This window comes from Drosophila santomea, chromosome X, assembly GCF_016746245.2.
Source record: "Drosophila santomea strain STO CAGO 1482 chromosome X, Prin_Dsan_1.1, whole genome shotgun sequence".
Taxonomy (NCBI): domain Eukaryota; kingdom Metazoa; phylum Arthropoda; class Insecta; order Diptera; family Drosophilidae; genus Drosophila; species Drosophila santomea.
In genome coordinates, this window is record NC_053021.2 from 11,872,534 (window position 1) to 11,896,898 (window position 24,365).

At 48.8% G+C, this 24,365-nt stretch overlaps 3 protein-coding genes across 9 annotated transcripts; 1 reads left to right on the top strand and 2 right to left on the bottom strand.

The window, feature by feature from the left end:
- Positions 1 to 106: 106 nt before the first annotated feature.
- LOC120455359 (probable isocitrate dehydrogenase [NAD] subunit alpha, mitochondrial) lies at positions 107 to 3,403 on the top strand. 2 transcript variants are annotated; one of them, XM_039641465.1, is made up of 6 exons: positions 132 to 256; positions 511 to 579; positions 1,063 to 1,230; positions 1,583 to 1,977; positions 2,038 to 2,173; positions 2,241 to 3,403. In XM_039641465.1, the coding sequence occupies exons 1-6, from the start codon at positions 230 to 232 to the stop codon at positions 2,577 to 2,579; spliced, it is 1,134 nt and encodes a 377-aa protein (XP_039497399.1). In that variant the 5' UTR covers positions 132 to 229; the 3' UTR covers positions 2,580 to 3,403. The 2 variants fall into 2 exon arrangements, with proteins under 2 accessions (XP_039497400.1, XP_039497399.1); XM_039641466.1 differs by lacking the exon at positions 511 to 579 and having other exon boundaries at positions 107 to 256.
- LOC120455355 lies at positions 3,018 to 24,324 on the bottom strand. 3 transcript variants are annotated; one of them, XM_039641459.2, is made up of 6 exons: positions 23,552 to 24,324; positions 10,549 to 10,859; positions 10,397 to 10,473; positions 9,589 to 9,830; positions 5,908 to 9,534; positions 3,018 to 5,830 (listed from the first exon to the last, which is right to left on the bottom strand). In XM_039641459.2, exons 2-6 carry the CDS (start codon positions 10,731 to 10,733, stop codon positions 4,550 to 4,552), a joined length of 5,412 nt encoding a protein of 1,803 aa, XP_039497393.1. In that variant the 5' UTR covers positions 10,734 to 10,859; positions 23,552 to 24,324; the 3' UTR covers positions 3,018 to 4,549. The 3 variants fall into 3 exon arrangements, with proteins under 3 accessions (XP_039497393.1, XP_039497392.1, XP_039497391.1); XM_039641458.2 differs by having other exon boundaries at positions 5,908 to 9,537; XM_039641457.2 differs by having other exon boundaries at positions 5,908 to 9,830.
- LOC120455357 (6-phosphofructo-2-kinase/fructose-2,6-bisphosphatase 1) lies at positions 11,499 to 21,361 on the bottom strand. 4 transcript variants are annotated; one of them, XM_039641461.2, is made up of 2 exons: positions 20,874 to 21,361; positions 11,499 to 14,343 (listed from the first exon to the last, which is right to left on the bottom strand). In XM_039641461.2, exons 1-2 carry the CDS (start codon positions 20,977 to 20,979, stop codon positions 12,299 to 12,301), a joined length of 2,151 nt encoding a protein of 716 aa, XP_039497395.1. In that variant the 5' UTR covers positions 20,980 to 21,361; the 3' UTR covers positions 11,499 to 12,298. The 4 variants fall into 4 exon arrangements, with proteins under 4 accessions (XP_039497395.1, XP_039497394.1, XP_039497396.1 ...); XM_039641460.2 differs by having other exon boundaries at positions 11,499 to 14,346; XM_039641462.2 differs by lacking the exon at positions 20,874 to 21,361 and adding an exon at positions 16,232 to 16,351 and having other exon boundaries at positions 11,499 to 14,346.
- Positions 24,325 to 24,365: the final 41 nt, after the last annotated feature.

The window sequence follows — 24,365 nt, forward strand, 5'->3', positions numbered from 1 at the left end:
GATGCAATCCAGTAGATACAAATATGTAGTTTTGGGTGATTTGTAATTCCACCCCCACTTAAGCGCAGTCTAGGTGGCAACGCCGCTGCCCCCGCATGCCTATCGACCGATAGGCCGCAGATTCGCCAGTTTTCCGCAAGGTGGCGACTACGGCGGGCGCAGACTAAAAAGACAGACTTTTTTCTATATAATATACGGCAGGAATCAGTGCAAAAACCGATCCAACGCAATGGCTGCTAGATTCATACAGAAAATTGTAAGACCCGTGTAGACTTAAGCGACTTGACCCGCCCCCGCGTCGCGCCCCCCTCTCTATACAGCGACCAAACCAATTCCGCAGGACAGCAGTTGATTACGTGCTGGCCAAAAAGTACTGGCCAACAACCACTAACATTGCGATTTTGTTTCTCGTCCGACGCTCCTGTCCTCCAACTCCATCGCTAACCAACCCACCAATCTACTGATCTGCGATTCCCAACGACAACAACACATTACGCAAAACACTTGCAGCTCAATCAACTGGGTTTGATTGCAGCGCGTGATGCTCCGGGGGCGACTGCGACGCCAGCAGTGAGCCAGGTTGGTTCCATAACAGCAGCGGCAGCGACGGAACCATTCGGGATCCGTAATGGGTTACACCCCCTGCGCCGCCAGGACATCAACTGTCCGTCCGGCGAAAACGAAACGAGCACAGCATTAGAATTCGCATTCACTTTACATAACACTCTCTCTCTCGCTCCCTCGTTGCGTGGCCGAGATATCGATAACGGTGGGCAGGGCGGGTGGTTCAGCCCCTCGAGAATCCCACCCCCTACTCGGGAGGCGGAAAAAAAGCAGTTACCGAGATTGGGCCCTGATTTGTGGCCTTATCAGCGCCGTGGGAATCATTTATGCACTCTAACCTCAACGCGACGAACTGTTTGGCGCGGGGGGAAGCGGACGGAATTGTTGTTTGGCATGGGCACTTATGTAATCCCGCTAGATGCTGCTGGCCATCTATGCGTTTTCTCGCCACCATTTCTGTAACCCACTCAACCCGCCTATGGTTTCGCTATTTTCCAGGTCAACGCGACTCCCGCCGCCAGCCGGTCCTACTCCTCTGGCACCAAGAAAGTCACCCTCATCCCAGGCGATGGCATCGGACCCGAGATCTCCGCGGCCGTGCAGAAGATCTTCACCGCCGCCAATGTGCCCATCGAGTGGGAGGCCGTGGACGTGACCCCCGTTCGGGTAAGTGTCGTAATCCCGCCAAGCGGTATTACAAGTTCAACCTGCCATTTCAAATCCAAGTTGAGCGCCATCGGCTTCGGAGCGCATGGCCGTTTGACAACAGGTGGCAACTACGGTAGTCTGTGGCGGTAAATTTGAACTGCAATCAGCATTTGCCAGCATTCCATTTCCATAAATTCGATGTAAATGCAATTGAGTTTCGTTTCTATGCAAAATCAATCGATTCGAATGCATACACTATTTTTGAAAATGTTATTACCCAAATATTGATTTGCTTTGTGGTAGGCCTTAAAAATTACGAATATACCCATTAATTGTACCTCTCCTGCTCATTTGTGTGACATGTAAATAGGGTCCCGACGGAAAGTTCGGCATCCCACAGGCCGCCATTGACTCCGTGAACACGAACAAGATCGGCCTGAAGGGTCCTCTGATGACGCCCGTGGGCAAGGGCCATCGGTCGCTGAATCTGGCCCTGCGCAAGGAGTTCAACCTGTACGCCAACGTGCGTCCCTGCCGCAGTCTCGAGGGCTACAAGACGCTGTACGACGATGTGGACGTGGTCACCATCCGCGAGAACACCGAGGGCGAGTACTCTGGCATCGAGCACGAGATCGTCGACGGTGTCGTTCAGAGCATCAAGCTGATCACCGAGGAGGCCTCCAAGCGTGTGGCCGAGTACGCCTTCCAGTATGCCAAGAACAACAACCGCAAGAAGGTTACCGTGGTGCACAAGGCGAACATTATGTAAGTGGGCCACTACTAACACTAATTTTCAGAAACTCAACTCATCTTCCCTTCCCACAGGCGCATGTCTGACGGTCTCTTCCTGCGCTGTGTCCGCGACATGGCCCAGAAGTTCCCCGAAATTCAGTTCGAGGAGAAGTATCTGGATACGGTGTGCCTGAACATGGTCCAGAACCCCGGAAAATACGACGTGCTGGTGAGTGGAATTACCCAGTCGCCATAGTATAGTATCGGCGCTTAGCTAATGCCGTCTCCTACGCCAGGTCATGCCCAATCTGTATGGTGATATTTTGTCTGACATGTGCGCCGGTTTGGTGGGCGGCCTCGGTCTGACGCCCTCCGGCAACATGGGCCTGAACGGTGCCCTGTTCGAGTCCGTGCACGGAACCGCCCCCGATATTGCCGGCAAGGACCTGGCCAATCCCACTGCCCTGCTGCTGTCGGCAGTGATGATGCTGCGCCACATGGAGCTCAACACGTACGCCGATAAAATCGAGCGTGCCGCCTTCGAGACCATCAAGGAGGGCAAGTACCTCACCGGCGATCTGGGCGGCCGCGCCAAGTGCTCCGAGTTCACGAACGAGATCTGCGCCAAGCTGTAGACGACGGATCACGGATCACCCGCATAAACTGTAGCAAGTATCGCCAACAATAACAACAACCGATGAGAACAAGCAGAGAACTACGCCAGGAATATTGCGCAGAGGGAGGATGATGCAGTATGAACAACAGCAATTAAACACTCGCCCAAACCAAAAATATATAGCAGCAACAACCACAACAGCAACAACACTCACTAAACTTTGCCGAACATTTCCTACGTTTAACCTTTTACAAATTGTGCAAGCACCCCTCGCCCCGAAAACAACAACAAAATTTCTATAGAGCTAACACTACCTAAAGTATTTTTATGTTCGAATACCTAGGTATATTATTTAATTTGCTTAGGCCAAACTTGCAAGCGTTAAAATTCGTTAAATTGCCAATTTTACTTGCGGTAGTAAAGTATTTTTGTCGCCATCCAGCCAAACCTTGAGTTATTATTGTTTATATGATTCGCATGCAAAAGGATAATCTTAATTATTTATTGATTACTAATTCCCTAATTTGTTTAGACCCTTGAGTTAAGTGAGCTCCTCGTGCAGCGTGCTGCCGACCCACTTAAAGAAATCAACAATTTTGTCAAATTCGAGGCAAAACGTGTGAAATAGAAGCCAGACTAGTGGAAAGTTGAGTGGAGTGTAAACGGTTACAATAATTTTATTCTAAACAGAATGCAAGTAAAACTTATTCAAACCAAGAGAGAAAAAACACAAATGCTATGAAATGAAAGCAATTGTTATTAATAATTATTAAGCGAATTGTAATGCAAAATCATCATGCAATTGTTAAAACTCAATAAAGGAAACCAAATTAAAAACCGAAATCGCATTTTAATTGCAGTTTCCAATCCAAAAGGAATGCAAAATATATTTAACAAAAAAATTTTGAAGCTTTCGGTTTACAAAAATAAAAATATGAAGTGTTCACATATTCATTCAGGCGTTTACAAGTCATCCGATTCTTGTAAGCTATGGTTAATACTTGTTACACGTGTGAATTATTTGTTGACAAAAGTATAATTGTGTGGATGTGGTTTAGTTATTTTGATTAAAGGGTATCCGTTTTGATAGGTTTTTAGTAAACATGGAATATTTCAATAAAGTAAAATCGTTGTGGAAAATCGTTAGATTCTTTATGTGTAGTTTTGAAAATAAAATGAAATTGTTTTGGTTCGCTTGGTTAAAATATAAATATGAAATATGTTGCATGCTTCCATTTCCTGCCTCAATACGTATATCCCTCTTCATAAATTCTTAATTTGAGTGTTTCTGAGAATGGCAATTATACGGATGATCGACATCATCGGCATTAATTTGAGTGAGTGTGCTGCTGAAGTGGCTCCGTCGGAATTAATCAAAGTCCTCTGTTGCACATGTTGCATTTATTCAAATAGCTGCCCCAGCTGGGCAGCTCGGTCTGCCCGCCTCCTCCGCGGATCTCTTTAGACATTCATTAGCTTAGAGACTGGCGTATCTTACACACGTGGTATGGTCATCTACGGTCATCTACGCTTAATATAAGTGTGCTTCCTGCCCACAGGAGTGTACTGTGTGGTACGCTGTGTGGCCTATTCTGTTGGGTGTCGTATGTTGTTGCTTTGGTGCCGGGCATCGATTCGCGATCGAGCTTATCCTGGTCTGTTCCGTTCTGTTCGGGTGTATGCTATGGTTATTACATCTCTTACGTGCCACTATCGCTATCGTACATTTGCAATGCAAGGGATAGGTGAAGTTAAGAATCTAACTTAGGTTAATTAAGCAACTTAATATTTACATTGGCCGTGGCGCAATGTCGTCGTCCATTTTCGTGTCAATTGAACTAACAAAGAGGCAGGGGCATCCGTGCCAGCCGCTCAAAATAAAATGCATGCGCTGCATCTTCTAAACCCTAATAGAAACTCCTTAGGTACAAAAAAAAAAAAATAAAGCGAATTGAACTGCTCTTGGACTGGGCTCCTCTCCTCCTCCTACTACTGGAAAGGAGCGAACTGCAGCATGTCGGCGACGGGCGCGCCCATTCGCGATGCGATGGCCGGATTGGTCACGGTGATGGGCAGTTCTAGAGAGGTGGGCACGCCACTGCCGTTCGTCACCCCGATCACGGCCAGGCTGTCTTCCAGGTTGCCCTCGACCAGCGGCGACACGCGGCGCAGCTGCATGCCGCTGGGATTCTCCAGCGTGGACATGATGGGCGTCTGGTCGAGCAGCGCGTTGGTCTCGTTGGTGCGCGCTGTGATTGGCGGCGTAAGGTGGACGGTCTGCGGTGGCATGGGATGCGAAATGAACACCACGCTGCCTGGCTCATCGTTGCCCACATGCAGAAGGCCAGCGCCGGTGCGAGTGTCGATGTGAAGCAGACCAACGCCAGCGTTGGCTGCGTTCACGAAGTCAGAGTCGTCCACGACCTGGCTGCCGGCCAACGCCTGGGAGAGGAGATCCGCGGCGGGCACAGCAAGGTCGGCGGATGACGCATCGGCCTCCGCGTCGTCCAGCGTCATATCCTCCACGTTGACCAGCTGCAGGTCGCGCTCTTGCAGGTATACCTCGGCCGCCTGTAGAATGTCGCGAGCGTGAAGCACGGCTCTCATGCTGCCACCGACAGCAGAAGTGCTGGACCCCGCATCCGAGACATTCACCTCGATGCAAGCGTCCGGCTGTTCGGCCATGCTGAAAAGCAGCGAAGTATCCAGCTGTAAGTGGTACCCGTTGACGTTCAGCTGCAGTATATTGGTCTGCAGTTGTTCCTCGTGCAGAGACAGTTCCTCCTCCTCGTTCACGTAGCTACCGGCAGGCATTGCTCCTCCCTCGGCCACCTGGCTGAGTGGTGTCATGATGCCCATCGCGTCCACTGCCTCAACATCGTTCTCGTTATCGTTATCATTATGGGCCTCGCTTAGCAGCATTTGCGGCGACAGTTGGCGCGACGACACCTCATCCTGGTCGAGTTCCAGCTCAGTCTCCATCTCCGTCTCCGATGGCTCCACTACCTGGGCCACCGCCTCTCCGCCCAGAAAGTCAATGTCCGCAAATACGGCGGACAGCGGATGGCCGTCTGCCAGGCGCGGCGGCTCAAGCAGTGCCTCCCGCGGCACCGGCACCAGGTGGTTCTTTTCGTTGTCCAGGTACAGCGCCACGTTGTTCAGCGGCGTAAAGTTGTTGTTATTCAGTGAGCACAGCATGAAGGTGTGGCTGTAGCCCGGGATCGGTCGAGTCATCACCGCGCAGATGCGTCCAGCGCACAGTTGTGGCGGCTGCAAGTGGGAAGAGGAATTGGTTGGTTTAATTTGGTAGACAATTTGGGTGGTTATGAACAGATGGATTAACTTACGTTCTCGGGACTTTCCTGGCCATCCTTGGCGTCACTTGACGATTCCTCGCCCCCTTCGCTGCGGGAACTGCTCTCCACGTGGTCACTAGGAGCGTTCTTCGAGCGGCGACGCTGCCTCCTCTGGCCACCGGCCTGCAGCAGTGTTGCAGGAGGAGTCAGGACCACGGGCGGCGATGGCGGGGTGAAGCGAAGGCGCTGCTGCTCGCGAAGATCCACCAGCTGCTGGTGGGCCTTTTCCACGTCCGCATCGCTAAGTTCTCGGGCGCAGCTTAGGTGCCTGGTGGGAAGATTTAAGCCAATTGCGGACTGGGTGGACGCCAGTGGAGTGAGTTGCGGGTGGCTGGCAGGACGGCGCGAGGTCAGGAACAATGAAGCCGGCATCACCAACTCCACAGCTTCCAGTTCAATATCCATGTCCATTGCCATCTGGAAGCCCGTTTCGTCTACTGCTTCTTCTTCGTCTGCAGCCAGTGATGGCTGTTCGCCTTCGGAACCGGCCTCATGCTCCTCCTGTCCACCGTCCTGTTGTTGCTCCTCAAATGGCGACGCGGCCAGCGGCGTGCCTTCAAAATCTGACTCGTTCGCGTCTGCCTCTTCGGGGGATGGCATTGTTCGGCTCCAGCGCGCGCGTGCCTGGCGACACTTCTCTGCACTACGACCACTGACCAGGTCGGCCTCGTACTGGCGCAACAGCTCCTGTTCGCGCTTTTTGAGCAGCACCTCGCGGGACTGCGGCAGGAAGCGGACATCGCGGATCTGAGACCAGGGGTCCAAGTCGTTCTCTGCCTCGGACTCTGGCTTTTCCTCCGACTTTTGATCCGGTTCCTGCTCCTCCTCCTCCTCCTCCTCCTCCTGCTGCACGTCCTCTTCCGCCTCCTGATCCATTGGTTCTGCGTCATCAAGCATAGGCTCCACATCCTGGCTCTCCTCCTGATCTTCATCGTTTGTTTCCGGCTGATCTGCCGTGTCCTGCGACTGTTCGTCGTCCTCATCAGGCGGGCGTGTGTTCGTTTGGCGGCTGCCGTTGCTGTCCGATGACTGCTGGCTAGAGGGTTCATACAAATTCGGCAGCCTAATGTCCTCCAGGATGAGCACGCCACCACGCTGCACCGGCTGCGTGGCGTCCACAATGGCAGCGTGGATGAGTCCGGCGCCCGAGGCCGACCGCTGCAGCTCGCGCGCCTCTTCGGCCGAGATCACTGCAATGTTGGAGGCTATGGAGCAGCTGTTGCTGGAGCTCGGCTCCGGGGACAGTGTTCCGATGCCGTGTGAGTCCGAACTGGAGCTGGACATGAGGTGGCTATTGTTGCTCGAGTTGCTGCTGCTACTGTTGCTGTGGTTGCTGAGCTCCTCGTGCTCGGGCGAGGGAGTCTGCCGACTCATAAGCGGCATGGAGCGTTGTGACGGGCGACGGGATGATTCAGTCTTGGATTTGTAGCGGCGCTTCTTCCTTATGCTGTCACCCAGCACTCCTTCGCTGCTATTTGTGTTGCTGTTGTTGGCGCTGAGCCTCCTGCTCTTTTCCCCGTTGGAAAGCAGCGTGCCGACGCAATTCGCCTCCTGGGGAGGACTATAAGACCTGGGTGCAGTAACCTCCTCTTCGTGGGCACTTGGCAACGTGGATGTCATGGAGGCCGGCAGCAGATCTTCGTCTTGAGAACATGCCATTGTAGATTTGTTTCGCGACTTAAAGATGCGCTTTTGACGCTCCTTAATGGGCAGGCCGATGTGATCTCCGGCCTCGCCCTCTGCTCCGTCCTCGGCTATTGCTTCCTCGGGCTCAACTGCATCCGCTGCCGCCTGCTGCAAAGGTTCGGGCTCCACTTCTGGCTCACGGGGCGCCTCCTCCAGGGTCCGAATGCCTTCCTCGGCTGTCGGTTCCGGGACGTCTTCAAAGCCCTTAAAGAGGTACTCGTAGGAGACGTTGTCATCAAGTTCGCCCTCAGCCACAGGTTCCTCATTCCTCTCTAATACGTCCTCCTCAGCGTGTCCTTTGCCATTAATATCAGGACGATTGGTATTTGTTCGGCGCCTATAGCTCAAACCATTCTGACCCTCCTGCTGCTGCACATCGTCCTCCTCTTCAAAGTCAAAGCAGGACGGGATGATGCTGGTTTTCAACGACGACGTGGCCTTATCATTGACATTGCCATTGGATTGCGGATAAACTCCCCGGCCGCGCTGACGCGGCTCGTCTTCCACAAATACGACGCTGCCGTTGGAGCTGGCATCGCTATCCTGAATTATAATCGGCTCGTCCACCTCCGGTTCATCGGCATCTGGCTGGCTGTCCTGCACGTGGAATTCCTGCACGACCACTTCGCGCCGATCCTTCTTTGGTATGTTGCGTATGCGCTTCTTGGCAGCAACGCCGTCAGTCTTCTCGTGCTCGTGCTCCTGCTCATGCTCCTCCTCACCTGCATGTTGCTCGGCCGCAAGCGGCGATTCCACGATTCTGGTATCTTTCTCAACCGGCTGCGGTGGCTCCTCCATCGACTCGTCCGTCTCGTCGTCGCCCCACTCCGCCATCAGACTTAGCTGCAGCTGTTTGGAGGCGTCCATGCTGCTCTGCGAATGCTGGAGATTCTTATTAGGCTTCGCGTTTTCAGCCATTGATGGCATCGGCTCTGGCGATGCACTGATGGGCAGATTGGGCTCCGCCACCTGTTTTTTGATTGAAGGCGATATAAGGAGCGCTGGAAAAATGTGCGCATCACCAGTTACGGTCGTCCTAGTCCTAGAGAGCGGTTGCTTGCGCCGACCTGCGCTCCGAGGCGATTTCTCGACGGTGGTTGGCGGTGGCGCTGTCGTCATCGTTTTCCGCAAGAGATTGCCCCTTCTGGGCGGATTAACTGGCTCACTAGTGGCGGCAGCCAGTGTGCAGCGTCTGCCTGCACCACGACGCGAGTTCACCTGCACAGGTGGCGGAAGAATCTCCGGAGACACGGCAACTGGAGAGGCATCTCGCTGGCGCCGGCTCATGGAGCGTGTGAGTCGGCGTTGCTTCGCCGGTGGCGACTGGGGAGCGGGCATAGTGGCTCGCAGTTGATTGGAGCGCTGGCTACGCGGATCCCGCGAGTTCGCATTGCTGCGTCGCGTGCTCTCCGCAGCAGGCACCTGCGACGACGAGGAGGAGCTCTTTCGGTTGGAGGCAGACGCTGAAACTGAGCCAGCAGAGCTGCCAGCTTTGGGGCCCACCACGAGCTCGATGCTGGCCAGCGTTTGGTCAACGATGCTCTTGACTTTCTCCTGCTCCTCGCTTGTCAGCGGAGCATCGATCACGATGGACACGTGGCGCGAGCTGCAGCGCACTCCGTTGTCCCGGCTCCTGCGGCCGTTCACATCGTGCACGCTGGTGGTGTGGGCACGACGCGACGCTCGCGTTTTGGGCACAGGGTCGTATAGTGAAACGTATTTCTGGTTGCCTGTACTGGTGGCCGAGTTGGTGGTGGTGGTGCTGCTGCTGAAGCTGCTAAAACTGCTGCTCGACTCCAGGTGGTTGCGACGGTGGATAAGCAGGACGCTCATGCTGTTTGTGCGAAAGCTGCACATGTTGCACTCGAAGGCACGGTCACGGGGCGGAGGAGTGGCGCCGCCCCCGATGTCCATGATGCGGAACGTGGGCTCCTGCTGTCGGAATACGGCTTTATCATTGGCATGGAGCGATGCCGAGCTACTTACTCGACCCACTGCCGAAGGCACTGCGCTGCTGCGGGCATTGCTGTTTTGCACGCCGCCGCCGCTGCTGCTGCTGCTGTTGCTCGAAAGGCAGGCCTTGATCAGGCTGTCCGGGCGGGCGGCAGGCGCGATGGTGGCCTCCGCCACGGACGAGGTCGAGGAGTGATGGGCGCGAGCGAAGCGCGATTCGGCAATCAACACGTCGTCTGAGAACTTGTCGGCCATGTGCATTCCTTCGGCCTTCTCTGCAAGGAAACAACATTTGGATGACAGCGGATTAGCGGCAGGTATCAGTGGTTGACTACAAGTTGTATACCAAGGGGTTGACCCATGATTATAAACCATTACCCCTTGTTTCAATTAATTTATTTTGAGGTTAAGTTTTGCTTTTTAGGTTATGTTTGTAAGTAGCCAGTATTTTATGTAAAGCATGAATATGCAAGTTCCAAGTGATTATTCCAACAGAAGTCGACTTATTTATGGTGATATGTTTGTTAAAACTTCAATAGTAGTTCTAAATCAAAATAATATATAAGACACTGCTATACCAGAACAATGATACACCTGTAAAGCATTACTTTACTCGTGCAGTAAACGGGTATACTACATTCATTGAAAAGTATGTAACAGAATAAATCCGTGTGAATGTCGAGACTTCGAAAACTATAAAAGCTACAAACTTTCTAGTAGAAAGTTCAGACGAGGCATGCAGATTGTAGGGCCGCCTACACTGCGCAAGTTTTTTTCAGAATGAGCTGCTCTATCGCCAAAAAAAAAAAAAAAAAGAAAAAAAAAAGAAGGCTGTACTTACTTTTTCCGCGCTTGATAAACTCCTCCTTGTGGTCGCATTGGAAGGGGTATATCAGTTTCGGGGACCTAACGTGCTCGCTGTGGACAATGATGCAAAACGAAGATGGTTGGATTAGAACCAGCAGATTTCCCATTCGGAATGGGCACACTTACAAGGTTTTCTCGTTGAAGAACGCCACAACTGCGAACGGTGGCCGCGTGGAGTTCACGAACCGAAAGTCCTGAGTCGAGGTCACTTCGCCGGGCCACCAGATCTCGGTGTTGTGGATCTTCACCCAGACCACGTCGCCATCGCTGTATTGCGACTGCTCGGGCGCCTCGTTGCGAAAACGCGGCATGGTGGCCAGTTCAAGGTTGTTCTGGACCTGCGGTGTCTACTGGAATTGCCGGTGCGTAGTCACTCCGTGATATAGGTAATCCTAGCAGACGAGGATGAGGACACACCACAAAACACTTCCCGGCAGCTGAAAGCCAATTGAATGGAGAGTAAGAAAAATGCTTGACACTTCAGGAAATACTCTATCTAACGTAAACGTCTAACTTCCGGCAGCATGTGACTAAATCTAAGTTTCAGCCGATATATCCTTTGACAGCTAATACAGTCAGATTTTTTATCGGAGTTTCTGGTTCCATTTAGTATTTTAAATGAATTTACCAATAACATGGGCATAACAGAAAACTTTGGATGGCGACTCAAGTCATTAAATCTTATAGTGCAAGGAGCCCGATTTCGATAAATTGCACCGTGCAGTACAGTAGTGTACAAAGCTCATATTTCATATAAATCGGGCCCTATGCACTAAGTTTTTTTTTCATTTGAGTTGTAATGGTATGCAAGTTATTGGCTAAGATATCCTCATTTGCATTCTAATTAATTAGGTACAAACGACACAGTTAGAAACATTTGTCCAATTGTAAATTAGTATTAAATTAGAATTTTAGCATTATAGTTTAATTATTTAAAATAATAATTTAACGACTAGATGTAAAGGAAATTTATTTATTTATTTAACAATTAATAGTTTACCCCCTTATTACTTTCCTTCTATCAATATGAAACTTTTCTTCTGACAGCAATGAAACAGTTTGCATTTGAGCATGGGTTCTTTTGATAAATTGTATTTATTGTTGATTATTTGATATAGTATTTACGTAGTTACAATATTTCATCCACACATACATTTACGAGCAACATATACATAGGCTAAAAAGTGTTTTGGGCAAGTGGTTTCAGTTAAACAGAGTTGGCAAATGGAATCCGTGAGTTTATCCTCTCGCTTAGCTACAAAATTCGCTCAAAACTGGTATAAAAAATAGACAACGCATTAGATTAGAGCACATTTAAGTATACAGAGTTAGAATTAATTAATTTTTTAGTGGCTAGAGCACTCAGCATGTAGGATGCCAACCGCCTGCATGTGAGGCCAGGAGTAACTAATCACACTGAATCAAGCAGGACTTCTTCATTCGCAGGAGAAAATGTGTAATATGTAAGTCTAGGTAGGTATATTTAAGTCTGTATTTTGCTTTTATCAAAGTAGATGTTCTAGAAAATTTTAAAAATATTTAATCGTTCATTAAAGTACATAATAAAACAGCACAATGGATCAATCACAATTTCATGCGCAGACCTCCGGCGCCACGTTAAGTAGAGATGCCACCACATCCTTGGAGCAGGAGCAGTTGTCAGTGTTGCCCTCGCATGACCACGTCCATGTCTTTGTTCGTCGCGGTTGGGCTGTCCGGGTTGCGCTGGGGGAAGAATTAGAGCGGGATCTGTTCTGGGAATAGGGGCGGGCAAGTGTCTTGGAGGGTGGGGCAGCTGTAGCCGTTCCAGCAGCCGTGCTTAGATTGTCTTGGATTTCGGAGGTGGATGTGGATGCACGGGGTGCAGGCATCGCCGTCATTGGTGCGCCTGGACATCGACGCGCCCGCCATTGCCGTTCGTGGCCGTCGCCACATCGTCGCCCACAATGAGCACCTTGCCGACGCCATCGGGTGCCACCAGCTCGCCGCTGAGGCCATCCAGTCCTGGCTCGCTGACGTCGCCGGGGATCTTGGGCTTGGGACGGTGCGTGTCCACCGCGTCGATGGGCAACTTGATGTGCTCCACCTTACAGCCGTAGGCCACCGGCGTCAGCTTGATGACTGTGTGCAGCGGCACGTACAGGTAGGGCAGCTCGTCGGCGGACTTGTCCAGGAAGTAGGCAAAGAGGCAGCGCAGCACCGCCTGGTGCGACACAACCAGCACATTGCCCTGTCGCTCCAGCTCCATGATGACCGGCTCCAGTCGAGCCACAAGGTCCTCGTAGCTCTCGCCGCGCGGATAGCGATAAGCGAACTTGTTCACATCGCGCGCCTTGAACTCCTCGGGGAACTTCTCCTTGATTTGCTCGTAAGTCATTTCCTCGCAATGGCCGGCATCGATCTCGTTTAACGCCTTCCAGCGCTCCTGCGGCGCCTTCACGTCGGCCACCGTCTGAATGGCCCGCTTCATCCACGACGTCCACACGCGCAGACCGTCGATCTGCTGCTGGGCGATGAACGTGGACAATGCATTGGCGTACTGGTGGCCACGGGCGCTCAGGTTCGAATCGCCGCCGATGAGGCCGCTCAGGTTGTACTCGCTCTCGCCGTGCCGCGTCAGGTAGATGGTGCGCGGCGTGATGTGGATGTTCATAAGGTAGTAGACAATGCGCGACTCCACGTGGCCCTCGTTGTTGTAAACGACCACCTTCTTGCCGGCGTTGTATACCTTCATGAAGCTGAGGTGAGACTCCGTGACCTCGTCAATGGGCTGGTAGCGCTCCTCGTAGTGCTCAATGCGCTGCAGGAAGTCCCGCACCACCAGCTCCGTGTTCATGTTAAGATAATCTGGGGAACTGACCTTGACTTCCAGAATGTTTTGCTCGATAATCTGCGGATCGTCGCAAATGGACTCCACAAAGAACAGCCGGAAGCCATGCTGCTTCACCACAATGTCGTGGATCAGCTGACGACGGTCGCGCGTGGAGTTCGTCGCATCGAACACGGCGATGCTGCCCTGGCCGCTCAGCAGCCAATCGCAGGAGTCGTGCAGCGCCTGATTGGCGCACCGGTTGCGGATGGCCATCGCCTCCTCGTTGTCGGCGCGGAAAAACTCGTGCGACTTGTACGCGGTGGTCGCATGACGCCTGTACTCGCCCAGATTGAATACACGCGTGGCGATACCGATCCAGTTGAGGTAGCGCGCCAGCTTCTTGGAGATGAAGGTCTTGCCGCGCGCCGGAAGGCCAACCATGGCGATCACATGTGGCGTGGTGCAGTCGGCGATGGTGCGTTCGCCGCGGATGGGGAAGGGTTTGGTCATCACGGTCTCTGAGGTGGGCGGCAGCAGCTTGCGCAGCTCCTCGGACATAACCGACGGGCAGACGTGCAGCTCATTCTCGATGGCCAGGTCGGCGGTCTTCTTCAGCTGATTCAGCGAGGTGGTGCGCACGCGTAGCGACGGCGAGGTGTTGTACGGCATGTCCATGATGCTGGTGGCGGTCACGGAGCGTGCTAGCTTCTTGGCAACGGCGGATGCGGCTGCTGATGCTAATGCTGTACCTGCTGCTGTTGCGCTCGAGGATGACGAGGATGTGGACGAGGCGGAGGAGGAGGAGGATGAGAAACTGGAGTACGCGCAGTTGCTGCACGTGCACAGGTCGTCGTTGTAGGATGATTTGAATCGGGTCGATGGTGGTGGAACGGGGCGGGGGAGCAGGGTGGGTGTCCTTCTATTGATGGACAGCAGGGGCAATGGCAATGTTCCTACTTGATCCTCGTCGTGGTCGTCGATTGAGCTGCTGGTGCTGGCTGAAAGTATCTGGTTAGGGTTTGTTTTTATCCGTTGGGCTTCTGATAATGCTCCTTTCGCTTCTCCTTCTCTCTGCGATTTTTGGAGCTGATCAGCTGTTCCTTCTGCTGCTGCTGTGTATTGTTGTTGTTGTAGCGTGGCAAGACATGAAATTAGTGGAGTATTTGAACATAAATGTGCTGCTTTACTGGGGTGTTACATTGTCGAATGGAATGATGATGTGATTTACGCAGATGCGAGGTGCGGCTCTCAGATGCAAACCAAAAATATTTGGGATTCGGTAGGATCTGGATTAGAGATCGAAAAACTCAAGGATGTGTCGAAAATGGAGCAGGTACCTACGAAGTAGCGACAATCCGCACAAAAACTAAATGTGGGTAGATACAAATATGAATGTATGCATGTGCACACATGTGCTTGTGTTTGTGTTGTGGCGGATGGGACGGCTAATATTTGACTTCTTTGCACTTGACGATCGAAGACGAATGAAAGTGAAACTAAAGCGAAACAGAAACAGAAACACACACGAAAGGAGAAGGAGGAGGAACACAAAACGTGCGTGCTGCGTGGGCGACGCTCTTTCTCAGTGTGAGAAATTGAGAGCGAGGGAGAGAGCGGAATTAGCACAAATAATAAACGAACGAAGGAAGCACACACAAAAAACAAAACGAAACGGAAAGAAACCAGTGAAAACAGCTGACGAATCGTATCGAGTCCAATCGAATTGAATCGACTACTTCTCACACAGTTCGTTATCGATAGTTTGGTGCTCGGTGCAGTTCGATGGCATCAGGGTTGCCAGCTCAGCCGATTATAGCGGTTCTACCTGGAATTATTGCCAAATTCCCAGTTACTTTCAAATATAAAGTATCTTTGATCTGGATGATCTACAAAAAACGGGGGGAGAAAAATCGAAAACCACGCACACACAAGCTACAAATGGAATTCAAATGCGCTCATTAGCAAGGTGATTATTTATGGGTCTACTTATCGCCGTATAGAGTATTTTTATTTGGACCCGCGGTTAATTATTGCCCCAGACTATCAGCAATACTATGGCAAAAATTACAACCAGGGGTTCGGTAAAATCGGCTTGCAAACCAGGGGACCTCCGATGGAAATTTACCACTGGGGCCGTGAAGATGATAAAGATGAGACAGAAATTACAGCCACCGTTGACGCTTTATTGCGACCCAACATTCTAACCACAATACCTCACAAGCCGCCAATCTTTTGGGATGGAAAGCCACACACGGATCTGCGTCACTATCTCCCAAAAATCTCTCTCTCGCACATTCACCACGTTCGCGTAGTGTGATCGGTTCATTTGTACAGATATGAGCGAAAGAATAGCAAAGCAATGCTAATTTGTAAACATTTGTTTTTAACCACCGTTTTTTAACGATAATCATAAAATTAGCCACAAGTTATGTTAAGTTACTTTACTTGCCACACTCTTAGTGGTAAATTGTAAATTTTGTAAATCTTATTTTTGGATAACAAAATAATTATACCCTCCTTCGAAACTCTGACCTAAATGTTTTAAGGAGGTCATCACTATATTATACTATATTATATAGTCTTATAGGATTCGAATCAATCTCTCAATCCGGTTTTTATCATGTTCGTACTGATAATTGTTGGCATGTATTTTTAAAAACGTTTAAGGAAAAACGTAGTCTACAGAATTTTAAAATTTCCTAAAAGGCGCCTGTTCTTGCACTTGAACGCGTCTTTGTTGACTTTCGGATATACAACACTTGCTGATAGCCGAGAGGTGTCACTGGTTCGATGTTTATTAGTGCCGAATTGGCCAAGATCAATGGGACACAAGCAAAAACGAGTTCCACTGAAATCTCACTGGCAATGGATATCATAGGCTAGTATTACTGACAGGGGACGCAAGCCTCATGGCTTTGTGGGAACTGGACGAGTTGATAGCGTTTATGGTGGCCAATAATTTGAGGAATGTGTGGCGATTATGCGTCGAATTGTTACCTGGATCGACTGGCGAGGACAGAGGAATCTTGGATCCGTCGAGGAGCCGGCGAGAACACAACGAATCGCAAAAAAAGTTGAAGCAGACACTGCGCTGAACGCTCAAACACTGAAAAACTAGTGCCGATTTCCGAGAACGCCGATCGTCGGCGGGCAGAGAAAAGCGTCGTCGACGCCGGCGCTAATGGCAAATAGCTAATAGCATATGGCATATAGCATATAGCTAATAGAGCTAAAAGCACGGAATGTAACTGTAACAACGACGACGACTGGGTTTCCAATTCACAAAGAAGAAGTGATTCGATGATCTTTGCCTAACTGCGCAGCTACAGTCAGATTCCTCTAACTGAACCCGTTTTAGAAAACGTGGATTTTTATTAACCAAAATACTTAATTTTTGTGTTTACGTTGAGCACGGCTCAATGTGGTTTACTATTCAAAAAAACAAAACAAAGAAATCCCGAATTTACATAATACATATAAACTTTGTTTACTATGGAGAGCAAGTAATTCCCTATCTAGATTAATACTAGAAAACTTAGAAAAGTTGTGATTTAAAAACTACCACTACATCTTGCATTTCATTGGCACAATTTCTGTTCGACGGTCTACGTTATCGATGTTCTACTGCATCTGAGAATCAGCAGTGACAGTTGCGCACATTCGTATTGGCTAATTGTTTGCACACAGTGTTGTTGCGCTTCCTGGCGGAATTGACATTGCCAGGCGGAATGCAAAGTTCACCCCACAAGTCTTACCCTTAACTCGGACCTCACGTGTTCCGTGCACAAGGTTTCCCGGCGCAATTGCTGGTTGGCTGGCAGGCTGGCTAGCTGGACTGACATCCCCCGTCTATCCGACTGGACAGATCGATCGCTCAGCTGAGATGTGCGTCATTGGCTCACGGAGGCAATCGATCCGATCTGTTCTGAAGCCATCGGAGAGCCGCTTCCCAAACTGGACCACATGGCCAGGCCAGCCCAAGGTCGAGAATAGCAAAAACAGATCCGATTGGGTTAGCTAGATGATCACGCATTCGGGACGTGGATCAGCAGGTGCAGCTCATCTGCACTGCACTCCCTTATCAACGAGGCAAATAGCCGAAGCAAAAACATGTTCCCGTTTTTAGTTCCAGTCTAGTTTTTTTCGGAATTTAGCCGACATAAGAATTTCATTTCTAGTTAAGAGCCACGCCTATTAGTTCGCAGTGTAATCGTAAAGAATACTGCGTCATTTCAATTTTTTCTAAACCTTTCTTAGAAATTTGTCTTTTGGTAATTGGCATAAGATGGTCTAACAAGCAGTGGGTTTACTATTAATCTTAAATATCCGATATTCAATACACAGATGGATTGTAATTTTGAAATACACTTTTGCAGAGAACATTTATACCATTTGAAAATAGAGTGGGAAAATTGATAATTTCACAGAAAGATAGAAAACGTCTCCCTGTTTATCGCACTCCTAATCGCCTATAGGGTTTGAAATCCATTTTTTCTCTACTTGTTATTTTTATAATTAAAGCACTGCACAAACCTGAATGAGTTTAGTTAGATTATAAATTGATATAAGATGGTGATGATACACATGGTCGGCATCTGGCACCTACTAGCCTACATCCGACTCCACAGATAAGTTTAAAATAATGCCACGAAGTGCTATTAAACTAAGTTAACAGGCGCCTAATCTCTCTCATACACACTTGCACTTAAAGTGCTAAGCACGTATGTATAATCTATTGGGTAAATTGGATGCAATCATCTCTATCTGCTACCAACTATTTTAAGCACAAGCCACAAACAAATCGCTATCAAAATGGAAGTAATTCATCTGATTAAATTTCAAAGAAGGATGCTTGCAATCAGAAAGTGTCAAGACTAACATGTAGTTCCCTGTTTGGGAACGGGGAATCTAAGATTCGTCATTAGTTCATTTTTATGACTGTAGAATAGATAAAAGGCTAAGAACGTCAAGCTGTTATCGGAGCTGTTTCGCTTTTATCTATATTAGACCTATACGTAATGTATCATTGTTCAACAAAAACATTGTTATTACATTTTAGGTGCAAACCATCTTAGGTGTAAGTAAAACCCCCGCATGGGGACTCTGCCTCATGGATTCCAACAAGTGGAGCGTCATAGGTTGACTGACTCATCCGCAAGATCAGCGACGCAATCGGAGAAATGGAGCAATGCAGAATTGGCAAATACGACCATGCGGACACAAGCGGTACAATCTCCCACCGACTGGCTGATAATCTCGCCCAGCTGTCGCCCTATCGGAACCACCGAAAATAACGCTCAACAGCAATAACAACATTGTCAGCGGCATGAAAGTCCGGCCGGACAGGGCCTGATAAGACTGATAATGGCACATTGCAGAATGGAACGGCGACTGAATTAAATGGAGGAGCTAAGGGCGCAGAGTCCATCGGCAAATGATGGCAGTGTTTAATGCCGATTATCGTCGCCTGGTCGGTTATCAGTGGGCTGGAGCCATAGATCACTGCCATATTTGGATAGCGACGGAGTTCATAAACGCCTCCACCATCGCACACAACAACGCACCTCCCCAAACAAGCGCCTTTTATCGCTCCTCCAGGTGGCAATTTACGATGCACGGCATGTGTTCACGTGAGTTGCGAGTGCTGGTGGCGGTGCCAATGCTGATGCTGCGTGGGTGGATGCTAAATTGGGTCCGTCGAACGGCAACTGCAAAACTTTCCACCTCACTGACGAAAAGAAACCACTGTTGCCACTCGATTTCTAGCCTCTGACTCAGCCAGCATTGAGCCATTACATCCCCTTTTACGGAATCACTTTGATATCATTGTGTGACGTCAGAGCCTTACGTTTCGTATCATAAGTTGCAAGATTGCGGAGTCTTTAAGCCCTTATCCCTAGTCCCAATCAGTCGTTTGCAATATGTGATAATTAGGTACGTTTCTACGTATTTAACAATTATAAAAATCGGAAGACGATATATTCTGTAGTTAAGAGACATACATAGTTGGCAAATTTCGCACTTTGCTCAACGGCAATTTGCGCACTGAAGTTTTCATCAATTATAACCTGCCCAAAGACGTTTGACTTGATCGCAAAAGGGTTATAAGTGGGCGCAACCCCATAATACCGATCAGACCACCTGACCCGGCTTCTAATTGCGTTTCGCGATTCGCTCCAGTGGGACTCGTGACCACTTCGCTTTCATTTTTACTACGAGTATAGTAGGGTGGAGCAATGTACTAGACTATAGCTATGTCTAATTTCGATTTTAAAACTTTACGACCCTCATTCAGTTAGCCAAAATTCTTGAAAGCAAAAAAACAATAGCATAATAGATTTGACAATCATTGACCATAACTAATATAAATTAAGCATTGTTTATGACATTCTTGTTACGTTGTTTTGGGCTTAAAACATTTGATTGCAGTGCAATTCGTACCGATTATGTGCACCCATCATGTAAATTCCCAATTCGGGTAGGAGTATTCTATAGTTAGCTATTTAGTATAGAGGCACCCTGATGTGTGGGGTTCACTTTCCAGCGCCGTAGGCACAGATAAGCCCCAACTTTCGGTTTCAGTGCCATGTGCTGCATTGGGCTCACCAGGGATTGGGTCCTAAGCACCCGAGCCTAGGCTCCATCGCCGTGGAACACAATGTCATGTGGCTGGAAGTGGCGTAAAGTGACTCCCGATATCCGAAGTTCGGTAGGGCACTGAACTGAAACTGAAGCCGTAGACAGCTTCCGATCCGCAAGGTGCTATTCGCTGGGCCCCACCAAACAAACAAACAGGAATTATAAATAACGGACCCTCAAGGCCGCCGGAGGGACGGTGAGAGGGGGTGAAAAACGGGTGGGTATGGGGTGGCTTGTGCAAAGCGGTCAGGTGATACGGTTAGCAAGTGAAAAAATGACCAAATCACAGCGCTTCCTCGGTGCCGTTGTCGTGTGTGCTGTGTTCTGGGGTATTTTTCCGGTTCCCCAAAGAAAAACGAGAAAAATTAAATGATAGAAAATGAAGGCGACCGACGGACGACGACTACGTGGTGTTGCATATAGCAAAAGCCAGAAAACTTGAAAACTAGCAGACAGTCGTAAGAACAATAACAATGTGCCGCAAGGCGGCGGGAAGGAAATTCACAAAAATAGCAAAAATAGCAAAATGCCAGAATACACTTGAAAATAAAAACAAACAAAGCGTTTCACTGCTTCAGATTCTTATTCTTCATAGGATGCCGATACGAACGCCGATGACGATGATGACGAGTAGTGGATGGCGATAATGACGCCAAGATGAGCGGGGAACGAAGCGCCGCGTAAACAAACGACGTAAATGGCAATGCTGCGTGTAATCCCCAAGAGAAAACGCAGAAATAGGGAGAGAGTGGATGCCCAAGAATAGGAACTATACTCCCCACACTGCCCACTCTGTACTATCGTAACTGTGTTAATGAGCCAAAGAATAACTGCTAATCAAGCGATTGCATGGCGCAGGAGGAAATGGTGGAGCACATAGCCCAGACTGACCAGAAAACTAAGACACCCCAAACAACCCAGTCAGCACAAATGGAGCACATTGCAACGTGGGTGAAATGGAGAGAAACTGGCGGGGATCTGCACTAAATACCATACGTACGCAGGGAAGGGGCCAAGTCCAGATCCGGATCCGTATCCGTGGTTACCGAGCTGATCAGGGGTTTGTAGCCGGCGTAGAGCGGCGCCGTGGCCGTGGACTGAGCCATTGCTCCGGAATGCAAGCAGTGCAGGCGCCGCGCTGTGTGCAAGCAGTGTGCAGAGCGCCCGACCACCGATTTCTGGCGACTTTATCACGCGATTTACTACTTGTAATTTTTTATTTGTTATGGATCGTTATAAGCCAAAGGTAAACAGAACAGAACAGAACAAAAAATCACAGATTGCTTTTGCTAGAACGCTAATTTCTTAGTACGCAAATAACAAACAGAGAAAAAAAAAACACACGAATTCGTATTTTGACTTGACTTGATTTTGACTCGGAGCGCACGGCACACAGAACAGCACAAGAAACGAAAGTACAAAGCGAATCCGCCGAACCGCCTATCAATTCAGTTCGGTTCAGTTCAGTTCCGCACACGTCGCTTGGCAAAATCGAAATGAGCAAAAAGCGCAAAGCGGAGCGAGTCAAGTGCACGGAGCCCCGGACCGCCGACTTACGAAAGCGAGGCGAGTCGAAACGATACGATACGAAACGGCACGCGAGCGATCCGATCCCACACGATCCCCCACGATATGATACGATCCGATCGGATCGCCGAGCGAGTATCAAACATCGAACACAACAGCAACGCTGCAAGGCGGGCACGGTACGGGGTCCGGTCAGCGTCGCGATGCTACCGATGTCGCCGTCGCCTTCTCCATCTCCGTCTCCCGGCGGTGCCAATCACATTCGGAATCCGGGAATCCGAGTCCGCATCGTTTGCCTATGCAGGGATTACGATTACGAAAAGCAGGCGGAGGTAAATAGCGCAACAGCTAAGCCCAAGAAAACAGCACCCCTTCCAAGCTGATGTACTGATACCACTAGATAGCCCATCTAAAGTGGAAGGCCTGTTGGGAAAATTGCAGGAATGCACTTTTGACAACAAATAATTTGTAGCTTATGCAAACGAAACAGATTTTTCAAAACTCCGTTATATTTATGGCAAGCTTATTGGAAAATAAATGATTTGAAGTTTCACGGCATTCCAAAAGTGTATAAAAAATACAATATAAAAAAATGTTCAAAATTGCCCCATCTAGCCGTTACCAAGTTGGTTCGCTTGGCAAATGGCACGATTTGTAACATTGTTTTAATCTTTAAGCACGTGTCATTACACGATAAGCTTTTATTGCACTTCCGTCCCTTACACCTTGAGAAACTTATGACGATCTCTTTTAATAGAGATGACTTGGCAGCGAAACTTTGACATATGATATGTATGTATTAAATTAATAATATATTTAAATACATAATTCACATAAAGTAAAATGAAAAGGCGGCCTTTTAGATGGAATGATCAAATTTTAAAAATAATTCAATTAATTGCATGATAGATACAACTTCATTAAATAAAAGGAAAGGGTATATAAACGTTGGCAATGCAGGATATACTTTTAATTAAAACTAGCTTACTAAGCTATTAATGGTATGATTTGGTTTTAAAAGATTTCGCCAATAATGTAAAATTAAATAATTTTGAAAGATGTAAGTGTTGCTTTGTTTTGACATTGGTTTTTTCCTGATTTCCATTACATAGTTTTTCTGCCGGTCAAGAAATGATATAAACAAGCAACCGATGGTACCAATAGGAAAACCTAAAACCGATAGTCTAAGTATCGCATAGAGCGTATGGCGATAACAGAATAGCAGAAACATCTGTACAAAACGAACGAGGGGCACAAAACAAGGAACGAAAAAGCTTCCACAGCAGCAACAACACTGCTCGGCAGAATGCAACACTGTAAAAGCTGCGCAGCAGAGCAATGGCGGCCAACTGTTAATGTGTATGTGTGCGCGCAGTGATGTGTGTGTGTGAGTGGCTGTGTGGTGGGCCACCGGTCAGCGAAAAAGAGCGAGGGAGATGGCAAAACCACAAAGAGAACCTTTCAGTGTACAGCGGAAAAATCACAAAACAATTGCGTAAATGCTCCCTCATTCATTAACGAACACAAGAATCAGCATGAAATACAATATATTGGTTGTTTACCGTTTTCAAATCGAGGCACACGCAGCGATTACCGACTTTGCTGGAAGAGAAACCGATAACAATAAATGCACCCGATGAATACAGAAGGCAGAATGGAGCGAAACTAAAAACAAAAATAAAGAGCGCACACTAGAGCGAGACTTTTTTGCATTGCATTGGTGTTGTATCGGTGTGGGTGTCTGCTCTGCGCATGTGCGTGGTGTTTTGGTGTTCGCGGTTGTAGGTCCGTGGGTGAATGTGTCATGAAAAGCACTGGAAGAGGGTATAAAAATGCAACTCACCTTCGACGCGGAGCACTTTAATATACACTTATTGGGGGCTAAGAGAGCATCTACGGTATTTTACACTTTTCACTCACGATTTACGGCCCCCGAGTGGGGCACTCCGATAACTTTGGCGCGGACCTATGCAAATGGCTGTCACTGTGCTGTTAGCAGCTAACAGCGCTGTAATCGCCGACGTCAGCGATACACACAAGTGCGTGTGTTGGAGGGCGCGTGCGGGTGTGTGTGTGTACTTACATAAATACACATGCAAGGAACCGAATCGCGAATCATAGCTTAGTCTAATATTGCAGTCGGAAACTTACCGCTTTGCCAGTGCAGCGACTGGAAGTCATCGCTGCTGCTGTTGCCACAGAATGTTTTTGTTTTTCTTGCTGCAGTTCCTGTTTGCCTCTCTGTTGCTCCAGCTGCTGTCTCGCTCGCGCTCCCTCTCTCTCTCGCACTCAACAACAAAACTCAGCGCGCTAGTCACACGCACACTGTATTACTGATTTAAATACACACGCACACACCGACAGGGGGGGCAATGAGAAAACGTATCCGATTATTATATATACATGTATATCTAAATATACTTTTGATTTTTATGAGCGCGCTCAGTTACAATTGCATTGGCAGCACCACCGCACTCACACACACACACACATGGGGGATGCACTCGGTCGGGAGTCTCCGCTCCTGCTCCCCTCCTTCATCCCCTCGCGATTCCAAGTGGAAAACGAAACGAAAACGGACCAAAAAAAATTAAGAAAAGATCCAAGGAAAACGCGAAAGCACTGGCGGACTGAAGCAAAATCGAACGATTTACTGACGCTCGCCGAGAATTGGCTAAAGCTCACCAATCGGAACAGTAAGACACTGATTTGCCAAGCGGGCGATCGAAGTTGATCGGATTATATGTAACAACAAACACAAAAAAAATACCCGCAGCGAATTAGAAGTTGCAGACAAATTGCTAGAGCTGGCTCACCGAGTCGATGTTTATGCGATACTATCGATGTGACTGAAATGTGGCCACATCGATTGCTGTCCGGCACCAATCGATTGAAATCACTTGACCTAATAGCCCGATTCCATTGGCACATATTTCAATTGAGAGTAGCTTCACTGCCAACGTTA